We start from the raw sequence: 27942 nt of genomic DNA on the forward strand, positions 1-27942 counted from the left end.
CACACCAAATAAAATACATGCACCATGATGATCATTACAGCAAAACAATTCAGACATTCTACAGTCACACTCATTGGTGGTTATTGGCCAAAGAAACCTTTCATTGGTGGGGAAACACGAAGAGCCAGCCGCTCTGGGAAGGCCAGCCACTCCACAGGATTGTAGACGACAGTGGATGAGGAGGAGGTTTTGAGCAGTTCAAATTTAATACCCCCCTTCGCTACAGAAACCCAGGTAAAAAAAAAAAACTCCCCACTCTCATAAAATTACAACAGCAGGAACCAATAAAAAAATGAAATGCATTTTTTTTAACGCATTGAAGGGGAAGAAATAATCTATTTTTTCTATATGCGAGGAGTGAGTCCAAAGTCTTCATCAGACCGTCATAATCAGACCGGGGGGACGGTGGGGGTCAGCGAGTGAGGATTGCTGGGAACTTGCTGTTGTGTTCATTCAAAATGGAGGGGAGAAAAATCTACGAACAAAAAATATTTGAGTCAAGTCCAATCCAACCAGGGGAAGGAACCAGCACTCTAAGGCAGGGATTCATTCAGGAAGGGTTGTGTCCTATGGATTGAAATCAAACTTCACTCTTCAGCCTTTGTGAGCGTTAGTGGAAGTGTGTGTGTGTGTATATGCATTTAAAATTGAATGTACTGTATATGTCTGTCTATATGGTCGATTCAGCTCCCCCTCTCACTTGCAGCAAAAGATAAGTCATTTTTCTTTCCTTATTTCTTCATTCATTCTTGCAGGTTTCTTCCCCCTCTTTCTCCCCAATTCAGTTCCCTACTACCTAGTAGTCATCTAAATCGAAAAACTCATCGTCCTCTGCCTGGTAATCTATGGCCTGGAAATCCACCCTGTACCGCAAGCATCCTGAGAAAGAGAGAAAGAGTCAATTATCCAGGTGAAGACTTCTGCTGGATTGAAGGGTCATTACTAATGTTAGGCTTTTGAATTTGATCTCATGCTGTGAACTACCCCCACAACATGACCATAAGAGAGACACCTACACTACTGTTCAAAAGTTTGGGGTCACTTAGAAATGTCCTTGTTTTTGAAAGAAAATCAAATTTTTTGTCCATTAAAATAACATCAAATTGATCCGAAATACAATGTTGACATTGTTAATGTTGTAAAATACTATTGTAGCTGGAAACGGCTGACTTTTAATGGAATATATACGTAGGCGTACAGAGGCCCATTATCAGCAACCATCACTCCTGTGTTCCAATGGCACGTTGTGTTAGCTAATCCAAGTTTATCATTTTAAAAGGCTAATTGATCATTAGAAAAACCTTTTGTAATTATGTTAGCACAGCTGAAAACTGTTGTGCTAATTAAAGAAGCAATAAAACTGGCCTTTAGACTAGTTGAGTATCTGGAGCATCAGCATTTGTAGGTTCGATTACAGGCTCAAAATGTCCAGAAACAAAGTACTTTCTTCTGAAACTCGTCAGTCTATTCGTGATCTGAGAAATGAAGGCTATTCCATGCCAGAAATTGCCAAGAAACTGAAGATCTCGTACAACGCTGTTTACTACTCCCTTCACAGAACAGCGCAAACTGGCTCTAACCAGAATAGAAAGAGTGGGAGGCCCCGGTGTACAACTGAGCAAGAGGACAAGTACATTAGTGTATAGTTTGAGAAACAGACACCTCAAGTCCTCAACTGGCAGCTTCATTAAATAGTACAAGCAAAACACCAGTCTCAACATCAACAGTGAAGAGGCGACTCCGGGATGCTGGCCTTCTAGGCAGAGTTCCTCAGTCCAGTCCAGTGTCTGTGTTCTTTTGCCCATCTTAATCTTTTATTTTTATTGGCCAGTCAGATATGGATTTTCTTTGCAACTCTGCCTAGAAGGCCAGCATCCCGGAGTCGCATCTTCACTGTTGATGTTGAGACTGGTGTTTTGCAGGTACTAATTAGTGAAGCTGCCAGTTGACGACTTGTGAGGAATCGGTTTCTCAAATCAACAGTTTTCAGCTGTACTAACATAATTGCAAAAGGGTTTTCTAATGATCAATTAGCCTTTTAAAATGATAAACTTGGATTAGCTAACACAACGTGCCATTGGAACACAGGAGTGATGGTTGCTGATAATGGGCCTCTGTACGCCTACGTATATATTCCATTAAAAAGTCAGCCGTTTCCAGCTACAATAGTCAATTAAAACATTAGCAATGTATACACTGTATTTCTGATCAATTTGATGTTAATTTTAAAATGGACCAAAAAAAAGTGCTTTTCTTTCAAAACCAAAGACATTTCTAAGTGACCCCAAAACTGTTGAACGGTAGTGTAGGTTATAACCCTATAATAACAAGTGGCTGGTGCGGACTCACCCCCGATGCCTCCGAAGCCCTTGACAAACTGGGAGCCTTCTTGACTCTTGTCTGTGACGATCTCCAGCGTGGCTCCAAACTTCTTGTAGTTGTTGGCGAACCACTCCAGCAGAGGCATGCTCTCAATCAGCTCGTGGTCCTGCCCAGTCTGTGAACATGCGCACACACCAAATGAACACAGAGAGCGCAAAGACTTGTTTACAAGTAAGCAACAAATTGAACCGCCCGAATGGGTTCAGGAACAGAAAGTGTTGTCAAGGCAACTGTGTGTATGACACCAAGGGATAGAGAACAGGGCTTTACCTCCTTGTCTGTGAAGTGGGACTTGTCTTTCTCCTGCTCTGGTGTTAAATACAGAGTCTTCTCATCTGAAACACAAACGGCCAACGGAGACAGGGAATGAGAAAACACGTGTGTGTGTGGGAGTGAAAAGGGAGTGTGTCTGTAGCATTCTCTGCTCAGTTGTTCTACTTCACGGAGCAAGACAACATACTGCACTCGCGCGTGCGTGTGTGTGTACCGTTCTCTGTTCCGATGCTCTCGGCCCCGTGCAGGCGAAGGATGTAACGCATGGTGTCCAGGTTCTCATAGACGATGAGGATCTCCACAGCTCCCATCTCCAGGGCTTTGAGTGTGTCCTCCACGCCAAAACAGTACTTCCCCGTGTCCTGACTGATCTCATCAAAGTACCGCCCTGCAGCCAGAGAGAAAATGGGGGGGGGGGGGGGGATAAAGGGTCAAATAAAAAAGAATGAGTGACTGGGGGATGGAAATCGGGTAGCAATCATCATTATCACTCATCATCATTCACAATCTTCACTAACCCGAACAAACACACCGGACAAACGCAGGCACAGGCAAACATTCGCTGGGATAACCCAAAATCTAACCTCAACATGTGCCACAAACACACACCTATGAGCTTCTTTTCCTGGATGAACTTGACGTTGGAGAGGACCTCTGCCGACAGCTCGATGGCCTGGTTGAAGCCGTTCTCTCCTCCGTACGAGATGTCCACCAGCTTCAGAATCTTCGCCTGTAACCTCTGCGCGCGCACGCACACAAACCAGGGGTTAGTGTGCAGTGCTACGCATTGTCACTAAGAATGAGCAACTCCACAAGAGGAATTGCACCAAAAAGCATCAGTCTGACAAAGGATTGACTGATCACAGTAAGGATCGGCGCAGCATAAACCATGGATCATCTCAAACACACACTTACAGGGTCAAACATGTCGGACTGGCTGAGCTCAGTCTTGAAGTCGGCAGACCCTGCTAGGACCATTCCGGCCACGTTGACCTTGTCGTTGGACACATAGAGCTGGACTGCTGTCTCAGCCACCTTCCTCACATAGTTGTGCCTCTTCTCCATCCTCAGACGGGCAAACCGCAGAGCAGACTGACCTCCTCTGCCTGACAGAGTGAGAGAACATTAGATGGATAGAAAAGTAGTGATGGGGGATAACATTTCTTTTTTTGATCAATTGTTCTTATTTAAAATCTCTAATGTTCTTGTTCTTATGTCCGTCTGTGTCCGTGTGTGTGTAATGAGCGGAGCGTACCGTGTTTTTTGGGCAGGTCCACGGTGAACTTGTGCAGCACCTCTCTGGTGTTCCCCTGGAGTGTCCCGAAGAGAGCCCCGCTACCATCAATCACTATGAAACCAAACTTACTGTCATCGGACAGCAGGGCCGTCAGCGCCTGGTGAAAGGGAGAGAGTAGAGAGGGAAAAAGACAGAGGGCAATTTCATGACCATTAAACACCCACAAAGAGGAGACATACAGTGCCTTCTGAAAGTATTCAGACCCCTTGACTTTTTCTACATTTTGTTACGTTACAGCCGTATTCTAAAATGGATTAATAAAAAATCCACACAATACCTCATAATTACAAAGCACAAACAGGTTTGACATTTTTGCATATTTATCAAAAATAAAAAAACAGTAATACCTTATTTGCATAAATATTCAGACCCTTTGCTATGAGACTCGAACTTGAGCTCTGGTGCATCCTGTTTCCATCGATCATCCTTGAGATGTTTCTACAACTTCATTGAAGTCCACCTGTGGTAAATTCAATTGATTGGACAGGCACACAGCTGTCTATGTAAGGCAGGGGTGGGCAATTCCAGTCCTCGAGGGCCTGCTTGGTGTCACAATTTTGCCCCAGCTAACACGCCTGACTCCAATAATCACCTAATCATGATCGTCAGTTTAGAATGCAATTTGATCAGCTGTGTTTGCTAGGGATGGAGAAAAAGTGTGACGCCAATCAGGCCCCTGAGGACTGGAGTACCCACCCCTGATATAAGGTCCCACAGTGCATGTCGGAGCAAAAACAAAGCTATGAGGTTGAAGGAATTGTCCGTAGAGCTCCGAGACAGGGTTGTGTCGAGGCACAGCTCTGGGGAAGGGTATGAAAACATTTATGCAGCATTTGAGGTCCCCAAGAACAGTGGCCTCCATCATTCCTAAATGGAAGAAGTTTGGAACCGCCAAGACTCTTCCTAGAGCTGGCCACCTGAGCTATTGGGGGAGAAGGGCCTTGGTCAGGGAGGTGACCAAGAACCCAGTAGTCACGCTGACAGACCTTGAGTTCCTCTGTGGTGAAGGGAGAACCTTCCAGAAAGACAACCATCTCTGCAGTGCTCCACCAATCAGGCCTTTATGGTAGAGTGGCAAGACGGAAGCCACACTTCAGTAAAAGGCACATGACAGCCCGCTTGGAGTTTGCCAAAAGGCACCTCAAGACTCTCAGACCATGACAAACAAGATTCTCTGGTCTGATGAAACCAAGATTGAACTCTTTGGCCTGAATGCCAAGCATCACGTCTGGAGGAAACCTGGCACCAGCCCTACGGTGAAGCATGGTGGTGGGCAGCATCATGCTGTGGGGATGTTTTTCAGCGACAGGGACTGGGAGACAAGCAGGATCGAGGGAAAGATGAACGGTGCAAAGTACAGAGAGATCCTTGATGAAAACCTGCTCCAGACCACTCAGGTCCTCAGACTGGGGCGAAGGTTCACCTTCCAACAGGACAATGACCCTAAGCACACAGCTAAGACAACGCAGGAGTGGCTTCGACAAGTCCCTGAATGTCCTTGAGTGGCCCAGCCAGAGCCCGGACTTGAACCCGACCGAACATCTCTGGAGAAACCTGAAAATATCTGTGCAGCAACGCTCCCCGTCCAACCTGGCAGAGCTTGAGAGGATCTACAGAGAAGAATAGGAGAAACTTCCCAAATACAGGTGTGTCAAGCTTGTAGCGTCATACCCAAGAAGACTCGAGGCTGTAATCGCTGCCAAAGGTTCTTCAACGAAGTACTGAGTAAAGGGTCTGAATTCTTATGTAAATGTGATGGTTTTTTAAATTTTATAAATAAGAAAGAAATTCATTATTTTTTTTTGCTTTGTCATTATGGGGTATTGTGTGTAGATTGAGGGGGGGGGGAACAATTTCATCCATTTTAGAATGAGGGATGTAACATAACAAAATGTGGAAAAAGCCAAGGGGTCTGAATACTTTCCAAAGACACTATACATATGTAGAGCTCCTACCTCAGTGTGGAACTTGTTGTCACAGAGGTACAGAGAGGTGTTGATGGGTTTAAAAGGCTCAAAGTCTATGTTGACTTTCTTCTCTTTGCCCTCATCTGTCACAATGGTCCCACAGTACACCACCAGGCCGTTAGGGGGCACTGCAGGAGAGAGACGGGACTTAACAGTCAACACAGGCAAGACCCAGTGACCATTAAGAAATATACACAACTAACAAGAAAGAGACAGACATCCTTGCTGTAGCTTTGGAGTCCACTATGAGGTGGTCAAGGCTCCTAGCACAGATACATGATGACACACTTAGTTCCATTTGAACACAAATCACTCACCCTTATTGTATAGCTTTAGTCTCTGCTGTACAGAGGTAATGGCCCCGAGCACAGAGAGCCTGTTGACTCTGCTCTTGATGTTGGAGGCTGTCCCAAACTCATCAGCCAACATCTTGGCCACTCTGGAGATCTGGTCCTTCGGGGGAATGATCAGCGAGATCATACTGGTTCCATTACTGAGGAGAGAGGGACAGATAGTGTATTTACACAACCTTGAAAGTGTGTGTTTATGTAACTGTCTTAGTCATATCAATCTCTGAAAGGAATGAATATGCTCTCATAATCAAAACAAATCTACCACCCATCATCCCCCCAATCATTCTCTAATATTACCTGACCCATATCTACCCTTGTAACACACACCTCAACTTTAAAACAGTCTGACACTAAACATTACTGTCTGAAAGGGGCACACAGTCCCATACAGAACAACAAGTTCTGTCCTTGACACCAACGACTGTGCTAAGCCCCCACCGTGCCACATTCACTACCAGTTAAAGGCAAACCAGCGAGCCATACACGTTGCCGTAATTGTCAACCGTATGTGTATGTAGCAGAGGATTCTGTGCCAGTGGACAATAAGAACACTTCAGGGGCAAAGCGGTCCCATTTGCCTAGTCACACTGCCGAGTAAGCCCCGTAGCTAGCTTTGTCAACTACTTATCTAAATGAACATGGATGACCGCTAGCGAACTACACACATTGTCAACAAAGGAATAGGATATGGCAGCCGTGTGCCTGCTGCTTGCTACTCAAACATACTGCAGCTTTAAGCCTTCCACTCCCAAAGACAAAACATGCTCAATGCTGCATCTTGAAAGCAAGCCAACATGGCCAACAACTGCTTTATCTATCGCAGCATATGGGAACATACTGGTGTCAGTTAGGTGCAATTGTACTGGGTTGCACAAAGACAGTCCATGGGAAGCTAACAAATACAATTGTGTTTCAACTTACTGTGCCAGTGGCACCACATGTGGCCAAAAAAGACAACTTGCTCGGGACTTTAATTGAGGACATGATGTAAGCAGAGGAAGTTGGTCTACAACAGACCCATGTTTGGAAAGTCAGTTAAATATTAATACGATCCTCTAGATATTTTGTCTCAAACCCCCCTGTCACAATGACCAACCGTCCTGCCCACTGCCACAGTACTAGCAGTTAAGTTGAAATTGAACTTCTGGCTTCCCAATGACTGTTTTTGTGCAACCAATACAATTGAAAACAACGCTAGTGTATACTGTACACCCGCGTTGCTAAAAGCACCTAGTCGTCAGTGTGATATACAAACGACCCCGCTGTTCTAAAGACCCCATCCACAGAAGCCGGCATTTTCAGCTAACATGTAGCTAACTGGCTAACTAACCCGGACATAAACACACACAAGTAACCGAGTTACCGTTAGCTACAAATAACACGAATGGCATCATACTAATTATACGACAAAAATCGAATATTGGTAGGAACTAACGTCATTTCCAATGTTGACTGTGTTAATAGTACGTTAACTGGCTAGCTAGTACCACTCCCAAAATTCGTCCTCGCCTATCCAGCTGTCCATTCAGGTCTCCGTCTCCCACCACTCCTCCGACACCCAGTGAGACGTCCTGTATCGTGTGCCCATTTCAACCACTTACCCTCGGGCAGCTTCCAAACTTTTAATCAACTTCTTGATTTTCCATATCTCCACGTTCCTGTCCGCTGCGTTAGGGTCGTCCGCCATCTTTCCTGCTGTAATCGCTTCAGCACCTGAAAGAGAAGAACATCAACTAGCGGGCTAACGTTGCATCAGCCGCGAACACAAAGGATAGATTTAGCTAACTTCATAAGGTTCAGTGACTGGATTTTAGGTTGCCAGGGTGACAGTTGTGTGTCTACCTCTCTGAGCTAGAAGCGGGTGTCCGAGAGGGACCTGACCAGTGTGGTGGACCGACCGGGAGGAAAGACTCTACCCCGCTACTGTGTCAGTAAAGTGCGCGGAAAAACTAGGCCTACGCACTCTTCCCAGGCCCTAGTGTCCACCCTATTCATTGTCTAAAGTCGCAACCCGACCTAGTTTCAACTCTCTTCCCCAGAAACCGTTAAACCATCCAAATGTCTACCGGTTCCAAACACTTTCATTTACAAAAACGACGAAGATACAGTACCTGCCTCAGGCAAAGCCACTCCGGTGTCTGCGCTACAGCTGCCGCTCTAGTTCGGTCGTCGGTGAAATGACGTTGTCCACTTGCCTCTCCTGCCGGTTCCTCTCTACCACACTCCATAGGCTTCGCGTGGTGAGATCGGGGCTCACATGTGGGACTTCCTGGAAACGTAGAAACACTGAGGTAAATTTCTGGTTGGTCAAAACTCCATGTTGATCATGGATATCTATACGGTGATTGGAGTGATTCAATATTATACGAAGATGGGCAGGGATATCTCAAAATGGTTTATATGGGATTTGTAGTCAAAATTATAATTTGTTATTCATCTCAATTTAAAGTTCTCCTGGACTTCTTTAGTGACTATGATGGGGGAAAAAACGTAGTTTAACGTTTTAATGTCACGTGAAATGCCTTTCTTGCTAGCTCTAAACCCAACCATGCAGTAGTCAATATCATTGTAGTAAAAATAACATAAGTTAGAACAAAATCACACAATAAATAAAAATAAGAAATAAGAAGAACATGATAAGTAAGTAAGCTATATACAGAGTCAGTTCCAATACCATATTTACAATGTGCAGGCATACTGGAGTGATAGCGGTAGATACACTATATATACAAAAAAATGTGGACACCCCTTCAAATTAGTGGATTCGGCTATTTCAGAACTTGACTGGCCTGCACAGTGCCCTGACCTCAACCCCATCAAACACCTTTGGGATGAATTGGAACGCCGACTGCGAGCCAGGCCTAATCACCCAACATCAGTGCCTGAATGCTCTTGTGGCTGAATGGAAGCAAGTCCCCGCAGCAATGTTCCAACATCTTGTGGAAAGCCTTCAAAGAAGAGTGGAGGATGTTATAGCAGCAAAGGGGGGAACAACTCCATATTGATGCTCATGATTTTGGAATGAGATGTCCGATGAGCAGGTGTCCACATACTTTTGGTCATGTAGTGTATGTACAGGGTGACTAGGCATCAGGATATATGATACACCAAGTAGCAGCAGCGTATATGTTGATTGTATGTATGTATGTGCGTGTGTAGAGTCAGTATAAATGTGTGTGCATGTTCTGTGTGTGTGAGCAAATTAAGTGAGTGAGAGTGTGTGTGTGTGTGTGTGTGTGTGTGTGTGTGTGTGTGTGTGTGTGTGTGTGTGTGTGTGTGTGTGTGTGTGTGTGTGTGTGTGTGTGTGTGTGTGTGTGTGTGTGTGTGTGTGTGTTGGAGTGTTGGTGTGCATGAGTGTGTGGAGTCCTGTGAGGGTGCATAGAAACAAAATAAATTGCAAGGGTCAACTCAGATAGTCTGTGTAGCCATTTAGTTAGCTATTTAGCAGTCTTATGGTTGGGGATAGAAGCTGTTCAGTAGCCTGTTGGTGTCAGACTTGATGCAAGTCTTCACAACTGTACTCATGTGTGTGGACCATTTTAAGTCCTTAGTGATTTGGACACCAAGGAACTTGAAGCCTTGACCCCCCCCCCCCCCCCCCCCCTCCCCATCTGCTGTAGTCCACGATCAGCTCCTTGGTCTTACTGACGTTGAGGGAGAGGTTGTTGTCATTGACCTCCTCCCTGTAGACTGTATTGTCGTCACCTGTGAAAAAGCATACCACCGTTGTGTCGTCAACAAACTTGATGATGCTGTTGGTGCGTGGCCACGCAGTCTTGGGAGAACAGGGAGCAGAGGAAGGGACTAAGCACACACCCCTGTGGGGCCCCCGTGATTGCTAAGCAATGTCATGAAACTAAAATACCAGTCACAATATCACATTACCAAAGTTTGTTTGGTGGAATGATAGATTATCATTAAATTATGGAGCCTCTAATTTCCTCTTCAGAATATTGAGTATGCCCAAAGGGTCAATTGTATAAATACATTAAGTAATCTATAAGCAATGTGGAGTTGAAAGTTTTTATTCTAAATTCAAGCCCAGTTTTTTACCACTAGATGACAGCATTGATTCACTAGAGAAGGACCAATGGTACTATACCAGTTACATATACACATAACAGTGCTACTGGCATGAATTATATTTCTACCCCCCTTTTGCCCTCAGAACAGCCTCAATTCATCGGGTCATGGACTCTATAATATGACGAAAGCATTTCAAAGGGATGCTGGCCCATGTTGACGTTGATTCCAATGTTTCCAACAGTTGTGTCAAGTTGGTTTGATGTCCTTTGGGTGGTGGACCATTCTTGATACACATCGGAAACTGTTGAGTGTGAAAAACCCAGCAGCGTTGCAGTTCTTGACACAACCGGTGCAACTGGCACCTACTACCATATTCTGTTCAAAGGCACTTAACTTTTGTCTTGCCCAATCACCCTCTGAATGACACACATACACAAATGTCTTAAGGCTTAAAAAAATCTTTCTTCTACATGTCTCCTCCCCTTCATCTACACTTATTTAAGTGGATTTAACAAGTGACATCAATAAAGGATCATAGCTTTCACCTGGATTCACCTGGTCAGTCTATGTCACGGAAAGAACAGGTGTTCCTAATGTTTTGTACACTCAATCACAGAATTTAAGCTCTGCTATTCAGTTGAATTAAAATGACGTGCACACACACAACACACTCATCCAAGCACGCACGCACACACACACACAAGCCCTCTGCCCCCTCCACATCATAGAATTAAAATACTAGAATGGACATGAACCTTCTTATGACGGGGTCAAAGGTCAGCCATTTTGTCAGGGAGTTGGTCAACAATGGTTTGCCAGTGCTGTGATAAGATATGGTGTAAAACAATGTATGTTTGTTAACTAGCTAGCAAGACAGCTTTAGTGGAATGATGCCATACATTTTTCAAATTAACTGCCAATATGTCAACATTCAATTCAAACAATGCAGTCAATCCACAGTCATACAATAAATGAGGTAAAGAAGTCAATACAACAAAGACCAGTGGGGGATAGAAGAAGGACACCAGGTTACACACATTCAACAAATTTGATCGAACAAAGTGGATATTCCTCAAATCCGTCATGATTTATGTTTTGTAACAGGCCCACGATGTGGTTACTAAAGTCAGGTGTGGATGTATTTGGCTGTTTTCACTGCTTAACATTTAGAAGTTGTCCCTTTTCAGGTTTAGAAGAAATGACTGCTAAATGCTAAGTCCCATATAAGTTGGTAACATAGCTAACAAAGAGAAATTGGTGATGGTAGCAGGGACGGATAACCGAACGGGCACGCTGGGCATGTGGCCCTGGGGCCCCCAACCTCCAGGGGGACCCCAACCAAAAAAACAGAAACATATGAACAAATAACAGTGAAACGCTTACTTACAGGCTTTTCCCAACAATACAGAGAGAAATAATAGAAAAATAATAACACAAGGAATAAATACACAATGAGTATTGATAACTTGGCTGTATACACAGGGTAGCAGTACCAAGTTGATGTGCAAAATGACAAAATGTTTCGAATTGCAGGAAATGTACTTTAAAGCTGCACAATTATCATTCAGCCTCATGTCAAAATGTGTAGAAGATTATAAAACTGCACATTTTACTCTCTGCCCCATCATAAAATGTGTTAAAATGCAGGAAGTTAGCTGTTTCCTGGAGGTAGGTGCCCTGGGGCCTCAAATGCGGTAGGCCGGCCATGGTTGGTAGTCAAAGTCGTTTTTAACTGTAATGCAGTTGATGACATGAACATGTATTGGGGTTGACATACATACAGGCATTGTACACCAATTTTTACTTCAACATAGTGTGAAATGCACAAAAAACAATAGCCTAAATGTAAGCACATTTTGCTGGGGGTCAATGAGGAAATTCAGGATCTTTCCACAACAGCATCTTTCCCCCACGCGTTTCCATGGCATATTTCCAAGAAAAGAAGAATTGAGACATTTATGGTCTGTTTACATATATTTTATGGAGACAATTGGTATGAAACCCTAATAAACGGTATCTATAACGATATATCACAATATTTTAGGGTGACAATATTTCTATTACATAATTTGTGATATATCGCATGACTTACTTTTATTTTCTTCCTTAAGTAAAATCAGGAAATGCATCACCTATGCCTCTTCTGCCATTCATTCCAATTAGACTGGTTTTGGATTTCTCCCTGAGCACAATGGCTGCCATTTTTACCCCATTCTGGAACTTTGAGGGTTGATGACATAGCCCCTCTTGTAATTTAATAGGATCTCTATGCTCCACATACTCTCAGATTCCATTCCAATTTCCCCTCTGCCCTGATACCCATATTACAGAGATTAAATGACACAGCAGTTTGCTAGGCAGTCTGCCTCCAGAATGGCTTCAGTACAATATAAACACCAATTCATCACTATCTGTCTGCAATCAGAGCTGTAATCTGGAAGGGCATCCGGCCTTGTGTTCAGTGTTCTTGTCAGAAAAGTTACATTTTTCCAAACGCCACAGATTCTCTATCATCCAGGGTCAGAGTGATCGCAGAGTAATATCATTCTGCAACATCCGACAGGTAAGAGAAGGAAACTCATAAGACCTGATTTATTTCTGCTGTAGCCTATATGTTGTTCTGTCTGTGTGTACAGTAGATATTAAAAGTCCAGAAGAAACTGTAACCTACAACATCACAATATCACCTCCAATCATTTCTGGTAACTCCATAGCTTCAGGTAGAGGTTGGCTGACCATGCCTGCATGGCGTCTGTGTGTGTAGTTGTGCCTGGTCATTGAGGAGGCAGAGAAAGAAAAGAAAGAGAGAGAGAGAGAGTGTGTGTGTGTGTGTGTGTGTGTGTGTGTGTGTGTGTGTGTGTGTGTGTGTGTGTGTGTGTGTGTGTGTGTGTGTGTGTGGAAGTGTGTGGAAGGGTTATGGCGAGAGCAACCCCACACAGATGCCACCAGGTCCGCTCTGCTCCACTTTCCATCTGTGGCAATCTGCTAGAGGGGGGCTGAGTGATGGAGGGATGGAGGAGGGAGAGGATGGAAGGAAAGAGTGATGTTGTGGTGTTCAAGGGCGTCACTGTGCTTGACACATCCCGAACAGAAGGGAAGGGCTGCTGCTTTGGGGGTGCCACACGCCACACCTGCTCTGTCACTAATGTCAGATTCAGTTTAGTCCCGATTCCTAGAAGACTGTGAGAGCAGACATACACAGTACAGTCATTGGAGCAGACAGAGATGGCTATACCAGTGAAAAGGCCCTGGCCTTATCCATTATCAGGACAAACACAAAAACGGACCTTGGATCATTGCTCAGGGGGAACCATATTGATAGCTCTGACTCAGAATTTCCCATTGAATGGTGGAGATCACACACCCCTGATGCCTCAATGTGGCAAATTATGAAACCATAGCTAGTTCTTCAGTCTAATTGCCATCACCATGGTTTATTAAGCCTGGACCCGCCTCTTTCTTGAGCAACCAGGTCACCCGTGATACAAGTCAGTATTCGACGTCCATCCATATCTGAGGACATCGGGAGATGACGTGGAAACCGGCCACTAGGGGCAACAGTGAGCGCTGTTGCCTTCAGGTAGGTTTTCCAAACTTTAACCCTTACCTTAACCATTCGGAGTTAATGCCTAACCTTAAGATTTCGGAGTTAATGCCTAAACGTAACCTTAAACACTTCGAAATTTGATGTTTCAGAAACATAGACGAACGTCTAATTCTGATGTTGGACTGTGAGAGCTAGTTTCCTGAAGATCAAAGACTGCGTAAACGGAGCTGTGCAAATACATCTTGAATTACTTTGATATTTATTTGACTCGTAATCTCTGGCGTTATAGAAAAGGGCCCCATTAATGCTTGGCAAAAAAAAATTCTCCCTCTGACAACTTCATGTCCCATTTGGAGGGTAAAGACGCAGCTCTCAGAGAGCCAGGGAAAACCTTTGAACCCCTCCGAGGGAATTAAGCAGAAGTTTTATTTTCCCCATGCTAATCTGTGACTCACTGTCTCTCTCCACCACATTCAGAGAGGGGATCATAATCGTCAGCACTTCAATAACTAGCATCCCCGCTAAATACACATCTTCTTATTAAGCTGCCGCGTGTGTGTGTTTGTGAGCAAATCTGGCAGCGTCTGGCTAGTATCTTTTGTGTGCTGCTGCTGCTGCTGCTTCTGCTAGGAAATGCTAAGATTTGGGGCGCCCATAGCCGGGGCTTTGCTGTGTGTTTTCCATCTAATCTCTGAGTCTACATTCTTGTCACACTCTCTACCACTCCCTCTTTCTCCTCTCTCCGTCCTCCTCAGAGGCAGACAGGAGATTTACGGATCTGCACCCAAATATCAAGTGGATTAATCAGGAATGGAGAGCGGGAGCGGCATAAATATCAATGAGAGGTGGTGAGACGAGAGGAGGTACCTGCTCTTCTCCATGTCCACACTCTGTAGAGCTATTAAGAGTTTATTAACGTGCTGGATTAACCCAATAACCTCTATTTAAAGAAGATGGGACATGCAGTCTATCTTAATGATGGATTTCATGGGGGTCAATCCTAAAGGGAATTGGGAGCCGGGGAAACAATGCCCGCCTCCACCGCTGAGTGACATGGGGCGAAAGCCAATCACCTTTCACCTATGAGGGATCTCTAGAGAGTTACTGTCCACCCTCTTGTACAGAAACCGTTTGGTGTGCTTAGTGGGGATATAGAGGCCCAAACTGCTTAAATGTTGCAGGTTGAAGTTAAATATATAGAATGGGCCATTTATGCTATGTTAACCTTTACCTTTCACCAACCAAGCACGTCCCTAATACAACGCCCTGTACTGCAATAGCAGATTAGTTATTTCTGAATATTAACATTAGAGTAAAGAGAGAGAGAGAGAGAGCAATGAATAGTACGTCTTATTTAGGAGGAACAATCAAGCCCCCTCAGCTAATGAATATGACAATTGCATGAGGGGCTGGTTTGACAACTGTCAACATGCCCTGTCAAGCCTAGCCTAGTGGTTGATGCTATCTCAACACCTCTCGTTGATAACGCCTGCTGCCTAGTCCCTCGGGGGAAGCAGACACATTACCATATGTTCCTATCATCCTGAAAGCATCCCTGAAGCTTCTGGAGTGTCTTTGTTTGGCTTCGTGTCTGCAAGGGGAAATAGTAGGAAACAAATAGCGTTCAGCCATTTCAAACCATCTGCATCCACCCAGCCCATGGCATATCAGTTCTCTGAGAACCCATTTCCTGGGAGAATTGGTTGTGTGTGCATCAATATTACAGTTCTGGATAAGACGGTTTAGTCTTGGTGCGGCTCGTATTTTGAAAGTTTTCCGCTTCTATGACGTTCACTGAACAAGAGACCCGGGCCCAGATTACTTTAGGTCCAGACATTGATCTAAGGTCAGTATTGTGCGTTTTCCCAAATGGATTTGAGAAGGGAAGACTGACCCTAGATCTGTGCCTCGTGTGTAGTGTCTATCCATAGCTATATCAATCCACACCATCAGCCACAGATCATAGCCCTAACCAAGTCAGAAATCGCTATGACAAAGCCACAATCATAACAGACTCAGAGAGATACAATGATAGGAAGTAGAGGACAGAAGAGATGGAGCAAGATGGAGAGGGAAAGAGACTGAGGAATTGATTTCCCTCCAGCTGCATGAATCACATTGAGTACAAAAAGAACATTATCAAATCAATAGATTTAATATAGCGTGTTAGATGAAGACAAAGGCATGTCTGATGAGGGGAGTTAACTTTGACTGATGGCACTGGGACACATCAATATAGTCCATTTGCCTTTGGAGGAAGGATAAGCTATGTAGAACGCAATAACACAACTCCGAAAACCCCTATACGACTTGTTATAGGCATAAATGTGAGGCTCATGTATGCGTGAGCGTGTGAGTGAGGGACTGAGTGAGTGAGTACGTGTCATATGCATGCCTACACGCACTCTCATTTTGACGATGCAGCTGTGATTGGGTATGTCTGCAGGAATGTCTGTGTGTACGTGTGTGTGTGTGTATGTGTATGTGTACGTGTGTGTGTATGTGTGTGTTTACAGTGCCTTCAGAAAGTATTCATACCCCTTGACTTATTCCAAATGTTGTTGTGTTACAGCCTGAATTCAAAATGAATTTCTTACCCAACCATCTACACACAATACGCCATAATGACAAAGTGAAACATGTTTTTAGAAATGTTTGCCACATTTGTTGAAAATGAAATACAGAAACCTTTTGGCAGAGATTACAGCCGTGAGTCTTTCTGGGTAAGTCTCTCGGAATTTTGCACACCTGGATTGTACAATATTTGCACATTTAATTGTTAATTGTTTTCTGTCGAGCTGGATGTTGGATCATTGCTAGACAGCAATGTTCAAGTCATGCCATAGATTTTCAAGCCAAAACAAGTCAAAACTGTAACTAGGTCACTCGGAAACATTCAATGTCGTAAGCAACCACAGTGTATATTTGGCCTTGTGTTTTAGGTTATTGTCCTGCTGAAAGGTGCATTTCTCTCCCAGGGTCTATTGGAAAGCAGACTGAACCAGGTTTTCCTCTAGGATTTTGCCTGTGCTTAGCTCTATTCTGTTTCTTTTATCGTTTGCTCCAAAATAGTGCTTTGTATTCAGGACATACATCTAATTTCTTTGCCACATTTTTTACAGTTTTACTTTAGTGCCTTATTGCAAACAGGAAGCATATTCTGTACCGGCTTCCTTCTTTTCACTCTGTCATTGAGATTAGTATTGAAGATTAACTACAATGTTGTTGATCTATCCGTCAGTTTTCTCTTATAACATCCATTCAACTTTGTTACTGTTTTAAAGTCACCATTGGCTTCATGTTGAAATCCCTGAGCGGTTTCCTTCCTCTCCGGCAACTCAGTTTGGTACGCCTGTATCTTTGTGTGACTCGGTGTATTAATACACCATCCAAAGTGTAATTAATCACCATGCTCAAAGGGATATTCAGTCTCTGCTTGTTTTCTTTTTACCCATCTACCAATAGGTGTCCTTCTTTGCAAGATATTGGAAAACCTCTCTGGTCTTTGTGGTTGAATCTGTGTTTGAAATTCACTGCTCGACTGAGGGACATTACAGATAATTGTATGTGTGGGGGGTACAGAGATAATGTAGTCATTCAAAAATCATGTTTAACACTATTATTGCACACAGAATGAGTCCATGCAATTATTATGTGACTTGTTAAGCAAATTCTTGCAGCTTTTCATTTTTAATTAGTTAGTAAAAATATCTAAAAACATAATTCCACTTTGACATTATGGGGTATTGTGTGTAGACCAGTGACACAAAATCTCAATTGAATCTATTTTAAATTCAGGCTGTAACACAGCAAAATGTGGTAAAAGTCAAGGGGTGTGAATTTCTGAAGGCACTGTATGCTTGTGCGTCCAGCACAAATTACACCATTTGAATAAGACGCACACAAAGAGAAAGTACAGGACAGGACAGACTTAAATTTATTCAGACAAACATTGTGGAACTGTTACAATAAAATAAAGGTATTTTCAGCCCATAACATCAACATTCCATTATAACTTCAGAAGGGGGAAAATAAGACACTCTAAAACTCACTGCACTATGCTTCTATGGAAAGAGCTTCTGAAGTCTAGCTACATTAAGGACAATCGATTTACACACCTCAGTCTGCAACTGGACAAAGCCACAGTGCCTTCACACGGCAATATATTACCCTTTAACATTAGTCATTTTTTCTCTTTACAAAGTAAAAAATATATAGAATTAACAAAGAAGACTTTTGCAAACATGGCCATTTATGTGTGTGTTTGAACTAGCGTCGTAAAACTGTATCGTGTGTGTGTGTGTGTGTGTGTGTGTGTGTGTGTGTGTGTGTGTGTGTGTGTGTGTGTGTGTGTGTGTGCGCTTGTACACTCCCCTACGTATTTATTTGGACAATTCCATCATTTTGGATTTCAAATCAAATGTGTTATATGCGGCGACATTACAGAATGACACATTTTATTTGACGGTATTTTCATACATATCAGTTTTACTGTTTAAAAATGTGTCACTGGTCTAAAAATGAACGCACTTTATGTATATAGTCCCCCCATTTGAAAGTGTCATAAGTATTTGGACAAATTCAATGGGAATAATGATGTGAGAAAGCTTGAGATGCACAAAGATTATACCCCCAACACATGCTATCCTCCATTACTAATAACAGGGGACGTTAGCATTTGTTTGGGGGGGGGGGGGGGGTATGATATTTACACCTATGTAACTTTCTCACTCATCATTATTCATTCATGATTATACGTAATCACGGTAGCATCCACGTTAATGTAGCGTTTAGCGTTTAGAAACATATTCTCTTCTAATTTACAATAAAAGTGACTCCAAAATGACACAATACATTATTTACCATTCATTTCTATTGAGCACAACATAACACGAAACACAACCAAAGTAAACCGCCAAATACATCCAACAAACCTGGGGCTTGAGTGCTAGGAACATGGGACCAAATACAAAACTTTTGACTAAATCTCATACACTACAAGTGAATTTGTCCAAATACTTATGCCATTTTCAAATGGGGGGGACTATATACATAGCATACTTACATTTCTGAACAGTAAAATAGATGTGGATGAAAATGGCCTAAAATAAAAGCTGACATTTTGTACTGTCGCCACATATAAAACATTTGATGTCAAATCCAAATAGCGAGTATTGAGCCAAACTAAACATTTTAGCTTCACTGTCCAAATAAATACATAGGGGAGTGTATGTGCGTGTGTGTATCTGAGGACATTTCAGCAACAGCAAAGGACCTTGGGATTGCATGTAATTCCGCTTCTGTAGACGTTTGAGTGACTAGGGCCAAACAGAGGGAGGGTTACTCAGCTATGTACACAAGCAGGCCAGGCAAGCGAGGGACAGCAGTGACATCAGGACAGGGCAAGGGTCAGTTATGACATCATGAGAGGGCAAAGGTCAAGGGCAAGTTGATTGCAGAATCAAAAGAAGAGGCCTTACACTGCTACAGCAAGAGATGACTTAATACACACGTGTTACAAGTATGTTACAGTCTGTGTGTGTGTGTGTGTGTGTGTGTGTTCGCGTATGTGTATTGTGTTAGCGGGAGGTTTATTGTCTCTCTGGCTGATATACACACAGAGGTCAGAGTTGAAGATGCAAAGGGACAAAACACAAAAGGGTCATCATGCATGCTATTGACGTGATAAACAAACAACCAATCAATATCAGGGTCAGAGGTCACTGTGATGCAGTGATCAGTTGTGACTAGATGAGTTAATGTTGTGATCTGAAAGGACCAACCGATTGATTAATGGACAGAGGGAGAAATCACCCATCAGTTTTTAGTAAATACACAGATATACTGTATATGAGCGTGGGCATGAGAGAAAGGGATAAGGAGTGGACTGAAGAAGGGAGAAAAGGGAGCGCAATAAGGACAGAGACCAAAAATGGAGGATGGGGATTAGAGAAAGGGAGAGAGATTTGAGGGAAGGAGAAAAAAAAGCCCCGAACCCAAAAGCATCACTTTCATCCCCTGAGTTCCTCTTCCTGTCCCCAGATTTCCCAGGCTCCTCTGGGAGAAGAATGAGATGAAAGGCCGACTCAACGGGTGTCGACTCCGAACTATAAAAACCAAAATAAGGGAAATTAGATGAATGAGAGGAGCGAGAGGAGCGCCACGGCTGTAAAACTCACTCATGCATTCCACCAGCGTGAAAAACAGAGCGCAGAGAGAGATAGTGAGAGAGAGGGGAGAGGGAGCGAGAGAAAGAGGGAAAATAAGCGAGTGACAGAAAGAAAGTAAAGATGTGCGAGAGAGAGAGAGGGAGGGGGGAGTGAGAGGCTGTGAGAGAGGTAGCAGAGGAAGAGAGCGAGAGAGTGAGATTTGTAAAGTGAGCAAGCAGGGTTTGGTCGTGATAGACTGTTTTCTAATTAGCTGTGTGCCTGCCTGGAACTACACTTGGAAAACATCAGTGTTGCTGAAGAGTAGAAGAGCTCAGACGTCTATTCTGTAGAGCTGTTGTTTGTGCTATATGGACCAAAGTGTCAATCACAAAAGACTCTCACACGTGAATAAAAAATCTGTTCAAGATCGCTTCCCACTGGCCGAAGCACGCAAAAGCAATGTATCATTACGCTGCATCACAAGCCCAATGAAGCATATAGTGCCCGGCTCAGACCTGTGAATATATGCGTACAACCATCAAAGGCCTGTCATTATCAAAGTGAAATGTCACTAAACATTGTGTGGGTGTGCTTATACTGTACCAGTGTAACGCTTATAACTGTTCATAAGCCCGTCTTATGGGTTACGCCTATCTCATCTGGGTTTGTGGGGTATATACATTACGATAACTGACCTCACTTGACTGCAACCCGAAATATTCTGAAATAAAGCAGGAACTAATTTAAAATAGAAGCTATACTATAGCTAGAATATTTAACTTATTATGTCAACAATACAAGCCAATGGCTACAGAAATCAAACTCTACGACAAACAAAACTATCATGGTAAAACATTATTTTTAAACTCCTGCTGCTTTTAGTAACAAAAAAAATCAAAGCATACCGTTAAAATGAAAGAAAAATATATTTGTCCGTCTCAAAAGCTGCAGGCTGGTTTGTGGAGGTTTGAAAAAGGTCAGAGTAATGGCGCCTGGGTACTTTGTAGGATTTCTCTGATCTGAAATTCCACAGACAAAGTGCTCGTCTCCACCTGAACCAAAGTACAAAACTGTTTAAAAAAAAAAAAATCATCAAATTAATGGAAAAACAATATATATGTTTTGAACTTTCAAGCTGAAGACAGAGGTTGCTATTCAGTTAGTGGCTCACAACGTAGTTTTAAACTTCTAAAAGCTACATTAGAGGAGGTTTGCACGGTAATAAGAGAAAGAGAGCGCTGCAGCAGCGAATGTGGGCATTGTCACCAAATAAACCAAACTAAATGTGTATACTCTGGGTTACATATCTGGCTACCCAAACATGTCTTCAGCAGGGGCGTAGTAGGGGAACATGCAAAAAAAACACAATCACTCTTGCTGATTCTAGGACATCCTGGAACATTCAATAACAGCCAGAACAATATTCTCAAGCAAAGAGCCTTTAGAGTATTCTGGAACCCGAGAATATGGTATTCTAGAACATGAGGAGGGAGGACGCGAGTGGAACACAAACAGGAGAACAGCCTCTGACAGAAGGGCCAGGGAACGGAACATACTGTAGAATCTCGCCTTCCTCTTGTGAATGTATTTACATCAATGTGTCTATGGCCTCAAAGACAGACACAAAACTCCCAGAAACACAGGCAGATAAAGAGAGAGAAAGGGGAGATGAGAGAGCAAGAGAGAGAGAACGAGGCTATAGCAATCGGTGTCAGTCAAATATTGAAGGGTTTGGGGACAGTTGAAGCAGAGGGAAAGACAATAAAATAGTCTTTGTTTGAATGTAATAGGTCTCCATTATCTGAAGGAGAGTAGGAGGTGGACACGTTATATGAAGGTTGAGTAGGACGGGATTAACGAAGAGAAAGCTTCAATGAAGGTATGAACAAGAGGAAGGAAAAGTCAGTTGGACATGGACTGATGCTGAGGGGTAGGGGGTGGGACGAAGGAGATGCTGGAATGGCTTCAGGTCTGTGCAGAGTTAACGGGAGTCCCTGGTTGGTTGATGGGAGAGCAGGTGGATGGCAGAGCTACCAGACGTAGCCAATCTCGTCATCTTTGTCATCTTCCTCGTCCTCGTCATCCTCGATGGCCCCTCTGGGATGGATCCGGCCCCGCCTCTGCTTCTGCCGGCTCCTCCCACTCCGAGGTGGCTCCTCCTCCTGGTCGTCAAGGAGAAGGACGCCACCCCCGCTGCCAAAATCCCCCGATGTCTCTTGGTCCTCCTCTACACAGAGACAGGGAGATAGACAGGTTAGAGACAAAGACAGAGAGACAGACAGGTTAGATATTGAGACAGACAGATAGGTAACAAAGAGAGAGACAGGTAGGCAGGCAGAGAGTCAGAAACTGAAAGACAGAGAAAGAGAGACAAAATACGGCTGAGAAAGGCAGACAGACCGACAGCCAGACCGACAGCCAGACCTACAGACAGACTGACAGACAGACCCGACAGCCAGACCGACAGCCAGACCTACAGACAGACTGACAGACAAACAAACCAATCCACATACAGCATTCTTTAATCGAGACGTGCTATTCCGACAGCACAATGCACGATGAGTGTAAATAACGTCCTCTTCCTCCAGTGGTCCGTGTGAGCCTGAGCTCTACTTTATCCCAGCTCACCATCTCAAAGCATGAAACCTTTCAAAGGAACACTGTTGAATCCCAAATACATGAGCAACGAATCAGAGGTAGCCAGAGGCATTCAGCTATAGATAGATAAGACTTCACAGGCTGTTCTCAGGTCTGTCTGGGTGATTACACAGCTTCTATTAGCAGCAGGGTTTACCACACCAACGTTCAGTCTGGCAATTGTCAGAGCAGATTAGTCTCCTCGTAAAATGGAACTACGCTTCAGAGATAGGAGTACATGCAAATGCCCAACACACTCCACAAACAACAACAACATGACAAAGGTATCGTCTGTTCCTCTAAAAGGCCTGGGGAGTATTTTTTTCAGGGGAGACACATTTGCGCCGTAAAAAGTCTCTAACAGAACAGAGACCTTGTCATTGAGATTCCCCGCATGCTTCAGTGGTATCTTTAAAGAAAGACTCAGCGAGCTCGCTGCCTCCAGCACCCCAGATTACACAGACCTAGATAACACACGCACACACACAGCAACACCTGTATCACAGAGCACACTCATAGAGACAGATGGGACACAGACAGATGTCTGTCTGTTTAGATGTAGCCAGGCAAGAGAAGGCTAGCTTGAGAAGGCTACCGGAATGTTCATGGTTTTCAACATTCTGGAATGTTCTCTATCTGACTTTTTGACATGCCAAGGATGATGGCTTTTGATTGGCTTGCTCGGTATGAGGTGAGCAATTTCGCCTAATTTTATTATGAAACTGTCAATTAGTTCTCATCCTAGAAGCCATGTCAATCATGCTGACACAGACACACACGTGCAGGCGGGTGCGCGCACGCACGAACACACAGATCCTGACGGAAAGTGAGTCAGTTGTTGCTAATTGGCTGGAAGACCTTGTCAGTGGCCAGGCTGCAGATGAGAGAGTGGTTTTCCACAGCAGTCAAATAGACAGCTCTGTATTGACCGTGTCAGATAGGATGGGAGAGGAAACAAGTATTTGAAATCACAGATCTGAGGCAGCATTTACAGTTAGTTAACAGCCCTATACACTTATAATCAAGTGTTGGTATTCCCACTGTATCCTGGTGCAGTGGATTTATGGCCATTTAAATAGACATAGAGGGGAGAAATACTGCTGTGTGACTATTGTAGCATTTTTCCCTGTGCTATCCCTCTGGGTAGTTAGAGATGCTGCCACCAGGTGGTGTGTGTGTGTGTGTGTGTGTGTGTGTGTGTGTGTGTGTGTGTGTGTGTGTGTGTGTGTGTGTGTGTGTGTGTGTGTGTGTGTGTGTGTGTGTGCGTGTGTGTGTGTGTGTTTGCTTGTGCGGAAAAGTGTTAGAAATGTTATGTTGGGTTCACATACTATGTGAAATCTTTCAAATACTTTGAGCATTTGCTCTAGCCTGCCTGGAGTGCCAGTTCGGCAAGATCTTCAGTTTTGGTGCTTTTCTATTGGTCCATTAAGCCAGACAAGCTCAATCAAGCACATATTCAGTATTTGGAATGATTCAAAATAGTGTTTGAAGCCAGCTCTGGTACATAGAGTACGAATATTGGTTATACGTGCTTGTGTACATGATTGTGTGTTGGTTGTGTGTGTGTGTATGTGTATGTGTATGTGTATGTGTATGTGTATGTGTGTGTGTGTGTGTGTGTGTGTGTGTGTGTGTGTGTGTGTGTGTGTGTGTGTGTGTGTGTGTGTGTGTGTGTGTGTGTGTATGTGTTGACTGATGGGCCTTACCACAGGTGGGGTTGCCCTGTTTTCTGGAGCCGGCGATCTCGTTGCCGTATTTGTCCACACACCAACACTGTCCAGTACTGCCATGACACTGGGTTGACTTAAAGTAACCCTCCTCAGAACAGCGTGGAATATAGGCCCCTGGAGAGAGAAAGGAAGGGAGGGAGGGAGAGTGTGTAGTGAGGGAGAGAGAGGGAGAGATTGTGTCAGAGATAAAGAGATTGACACAGGCGCGTAGGCATGAATGGGCCTGGTTGGCCCAGGCCCACCAAATCAGGTTGAGATCTTTTTTTATTATTATTCTCTACTTGTCAGTGTTCCAGACAGGATTTTTTTTTTAACCTAACCACAGTACTTGATTTGGGCAGTAGATCACGGGAACTGCGTACCGGCACCTCAAATTTTATTCTGCTTGAGTCCCTGCACTTCCTATAGAATATTAGCTCAAAAGTATTGCAGAGTTCCTGCACATAAATATAAACAGTAACAGCACCCACAATGAGTACCGTCACCTATTTCAGTCCAAGCACTGGCCAAAACATGCAATTGGAAAATAATGGACGGGTTCTGGCATGTGTCATTCCACACTGATACCATGTACAGTAAACAGCAGTTATCACTGTGTAGGCTAGGCTACACTGTGTAGGCGACTCACCGTTAGCTAGCTAGCTAAAACTCACGAGCCAACTTGGCTAACAAAAACAAGTAAAATGGCCGAACAAAGCTCACTGTAAAAAAAAATCTAACAAGAGACCGCGTACAGAAAATAATTTTGGAGCATTTGATATTTCGTTTTTTATATTTATTAGGCTCCCCTGGCATCTACTCGTCCTTGGGTCCAAACAGGGTTAAAACAATTACATCACAGCCAAACACAAAGCCAAAGACATTACTATGCTATTATGACCCCATTTAGGTTCCGCTTTAAATGACATGCAGCTTATAAAGGCTTCATAAAGCCTTCATAAAGACTACATTAATGTGTTACAAATCATCTATAACCGTATGTCATGCTTTATAAAGGGTTCATAAATGTGGCATAACTGTGTGACATAACAACGAATGTCAAATGTGACATAACCCACTATGTCAAATATGACATAAACCTGTGCTTTATAAAAGGTGGCATAAGCACTGCTTGATAAAGGCTTTATAAGTCATATTAAATTGAGGCTTCACAAAGCATTTCTAACCCTGTCATGCATCTTGGTAGAGCATTACAACGCCAGGATATTGGGTTCGATTCCCGGGACCACCCATACGTAAAAAAAGTCGCTTTGGATAAAAGCGTCTGCTAAATGTTATATATTATATCACTAAAACATTTCTAGGATGACCCAACTTCTTTCCCTATTTGGTGCATAGTCAATATTGGACTTGACCTCAACTTCCCCCAAAATGCATTGGTGAGGCTTTTTAAAATCCCTTCAACATTGTTTGCCTTCATCCAAATTCCATTCTCTGTTTTGTTTTTCCAGGTTTCGGATTTCCCCAATTTTTTCAGGTTTTCCCCAAGTTTTGTCACACTTTTTAAAAATAGAAAAACAACAACGTTTCATTTCCTGTGTTCACAACAATGCTTTAACCACATCAGGGGTTGACTTTTGAGGTCTGTGAAAAATCTAAGAAACTTAAATGTTTGTGTGTAGTTGCCCTTTAATTCAGTATGCATGCCCTGCACTGTTGTTTGGTTTGAGGGTTTTCTGTAGCACAGTAATCGCACATGTGATGATTATGTACTCGCATTGTGGCCGCCAATGGAATGGCTGGAGTAAAAGGTCACGATATTTATATTCTACAGACCTTACTGAGAACTCCTTACATTAATTTTATTGCGGCACCCAAAATAGTTTTTGTTCTATAAGCCAATATGTATTACACATAGTGCTTCGCACTGGGGGCATTTATATGACATTGAACATGTTTTAAAACCCACATTTAATGCAAATGTCACTTAAATATGAACAAATATGAATCATTGTAAATGTTAAGACAATTATTTTTCATATAATTAATAAATACATGTTGTTGATACTTTTATACTATTATGTGGAGGACTTTATTTAGGAAATTTCAGAAATTCTGTGACCCGGAAGTACTTTTTTTTAGTGTTGGTGACAAGATGCTGTTAATGTGATGAGTTTGCAAATCAAATGCCCAATTGTGGTGCCACCGGACAGCGAAAAACAAGTAAGTTAACATTTATTTATTGTAATTTAAATTAGTTTGTAGTAGTTGTGTTGAGTTAGATTACATACTGTAGCTACCTCAGTCATTCTTTCAAATAATTTTGGTGACTACACAGCAATTGCTAGATAGCCGAAATTTAGCTAGCTAACGGGCTCAGCTAAATAAAAATCCCCTTAGATACAGCCACGTCTCATAATCAAGTCATGAGATTTGTAAATGAAAGAGGAATATAATAATATTAATCAAATGGAGTTTCCCATCTCCCCATTTAGAGTTTCTAGTGCAGCACATATGTAAATGCCCTCATCCAGATGGTGGTACAAAGGCATTTCCTAACATACCTGCTAACTTTCTTTGTTGTTACTTTTAAGGTTGGAACCAACATGCAGTATTTGTAAAGTATTTGTCATCATCACTAGTTAACCCTCCTGCTGTGTTCCGGTCAAATTGGACTGATTTACAAGTTCTCTCTGAAAAATGTAGTTAATTTAATCTGATTGTCATAAGGTTCCATGACTTGTCCACACAGGGCATCTGAACACACAGAATACATTTAGATGATTTTCATTACATTTTGGGTGTTTTATTTAACTTTGTACACCTGTGGTGTTGCCGGTCAAAAATGACCGGTCATTGTGAGACTACAATTAGTGTATAAAATTGAGTTCAGGCACATGCCCATTCATCAGATGGACACACTTCCTCTCCCAGACCCCTATATACGTGTGTGTTTGAGCACACACACACACACACACACACACACACACACACACACACACACACACACACACACACACACACACACACACCCCTTCTTGGCTTCCATGGCAACCCCCATGGGAACCTTTCCCCAATATAATATTTCCCCCACGGGAACAACACCTATTGGCATTCTCACAAACAATCGCAACATTGTTTCAATAATATATATACCTTTTCTCACAGCTCTGGTATATAAAGCTTTTTGAGGCCTTCTTCACAATTCATTCTGTGGCAGCACAATGACCAAACGATATACTGTATGTGAGGCTCTTGATCATATCTTTGATCATGACACTGGTGAGGAGGAGAGAGTCCTTGTTAAACTTTGACACAAAGTAGTCTGTGATAAATAGCACAATATGTTTCATCTGAGTATTTGTTATAGTCAAAAAAATCCATACATTATGCTTTTTTTACTCAAAAAGAGTAGTATGAGCTCAGGTCAATGAGACCTACAGGCCATAAATCGCAAATAGAAGTTCAAAACTTTGTAATGTTCACAAGAACTTAAGTTGATAAAAAGATCTAACACAACATTAGGCGATAATATATGTATTATTATGGATTTATAATCAGCTATAATGGGGCGGTCATTTTGGACCGGGAACACAGAATGTATTAACATGAAACGAACACAACAGGAGGGTTAACACAGT

The 27942-nt window shown here is 43.0% G+C and overlaps 2 protein-coding genes across 4 annotated transcripts in view; both read right to left on the reverse strand.

Annotated features, from left to right (window-relative positions):
• Positions 1-176: 176 nt before the first annotated feature.
• Positions 177-8527, reverse strand: LOC139574185 (eukaryotic peptide chain release factor subunit 1-like). Of its 3 annotated transcripts, none has more exons than XM_071398523.1 (11): positions 8384-8527; positions 7874-7985; positions 6237-6412; positions 5908-6047; positions 3911-4049; positions 3571-3761; positions 3265-3394; positions 2870-3043; positions 2653-2717; positions 2350-2497; positions 177-879 (listed from the first exon to the last, which is right to left on the reverse strand). In XM_071398523.1, exons 2-11 carry the CDS (start codon positions 7957-7959, stop codon positions 797-799), a joined length of 1332 nt encoding a protein of 443 aa, XP_071254624.1. In that variant the 5' UTR covers positions 7960-7985; positions 8384-8527; the 3' UTR covers positions 177-796. The 3 variants fall into 3 exon arrangements, with proteins under 3 accessions (XP_071254624.1, XP_071254625.1, XP_071254623.1); XM_071398524.1 differs by having other exon boundaries at positions 8388-8473; XM_071398522.1 differs by lacking the exon at positions 8384-8527 and adding an exon at positions 8115-8225.
• Positions 8528-17759: 9232 nt separating this feature from the next.
• Positions 17760-27942, reverse strand: part of LOC139574213 (testican-1-like) — a 237221-nt gene continuing 227038 nt past the window's right edge. Inside the window, exons 11-12 of the mRNA XM_071398572.1 lie at positions 24338-24475; positions 17760-22221 (exon numbers count right to left, since the gene is read on the reverse strand). Coding sequence (XP_071254673.1) covers positions 22025-22221; positions 24338-24475 — 335 coding nt within the window. The 3' untranslated portion in view covers positions 17760-22024. The remainder of the gene's footprint in view (positions 22222-24337; positions 24476-27942) is intronic.

The sequence above is a fragment of the Salvelinus alpinus genome, chromosome 4 (assembly GCF_045679555.1).
Source record: "Salvelinus alpinus chromosome 4, SLU_Salpinus.1, whole genome shotgun sequence".
In the NCBI taxonomy this organism is placed as follows: domain Eukaryota; kingdom Metazoa; phylum Chordata; class Actinopteri; order Salmoniformes; family Salmonidae; genus Salvelinus; species Salvelinus alpinus.

Excerpts from the sequence above, each read along its gene's own strand:
- LOC139574185 (XM_071398523.1), bottom strand. The coding sequence starts at position 7,959 with ATGGCGGACGACCCTAACGCAGCGGACAGGAACGTGGAGATATGGAAA. Across the intron at positions 6,413-7,873 it reads AGTTTGGAAGCTGCCCGAGG|TAATGGAACCAGTATGATCT; the intron begins GTAAGTGGTTGA and ends CTCTCTCCTCAG. Across the intron at positions 2,718-2,869 it reads GAGCATCGGAACAGAGAACG|ATGAGAAGACTCTGTATTTA; the intron begins GTACACACACAC and ends TTTGTGTTTCAG.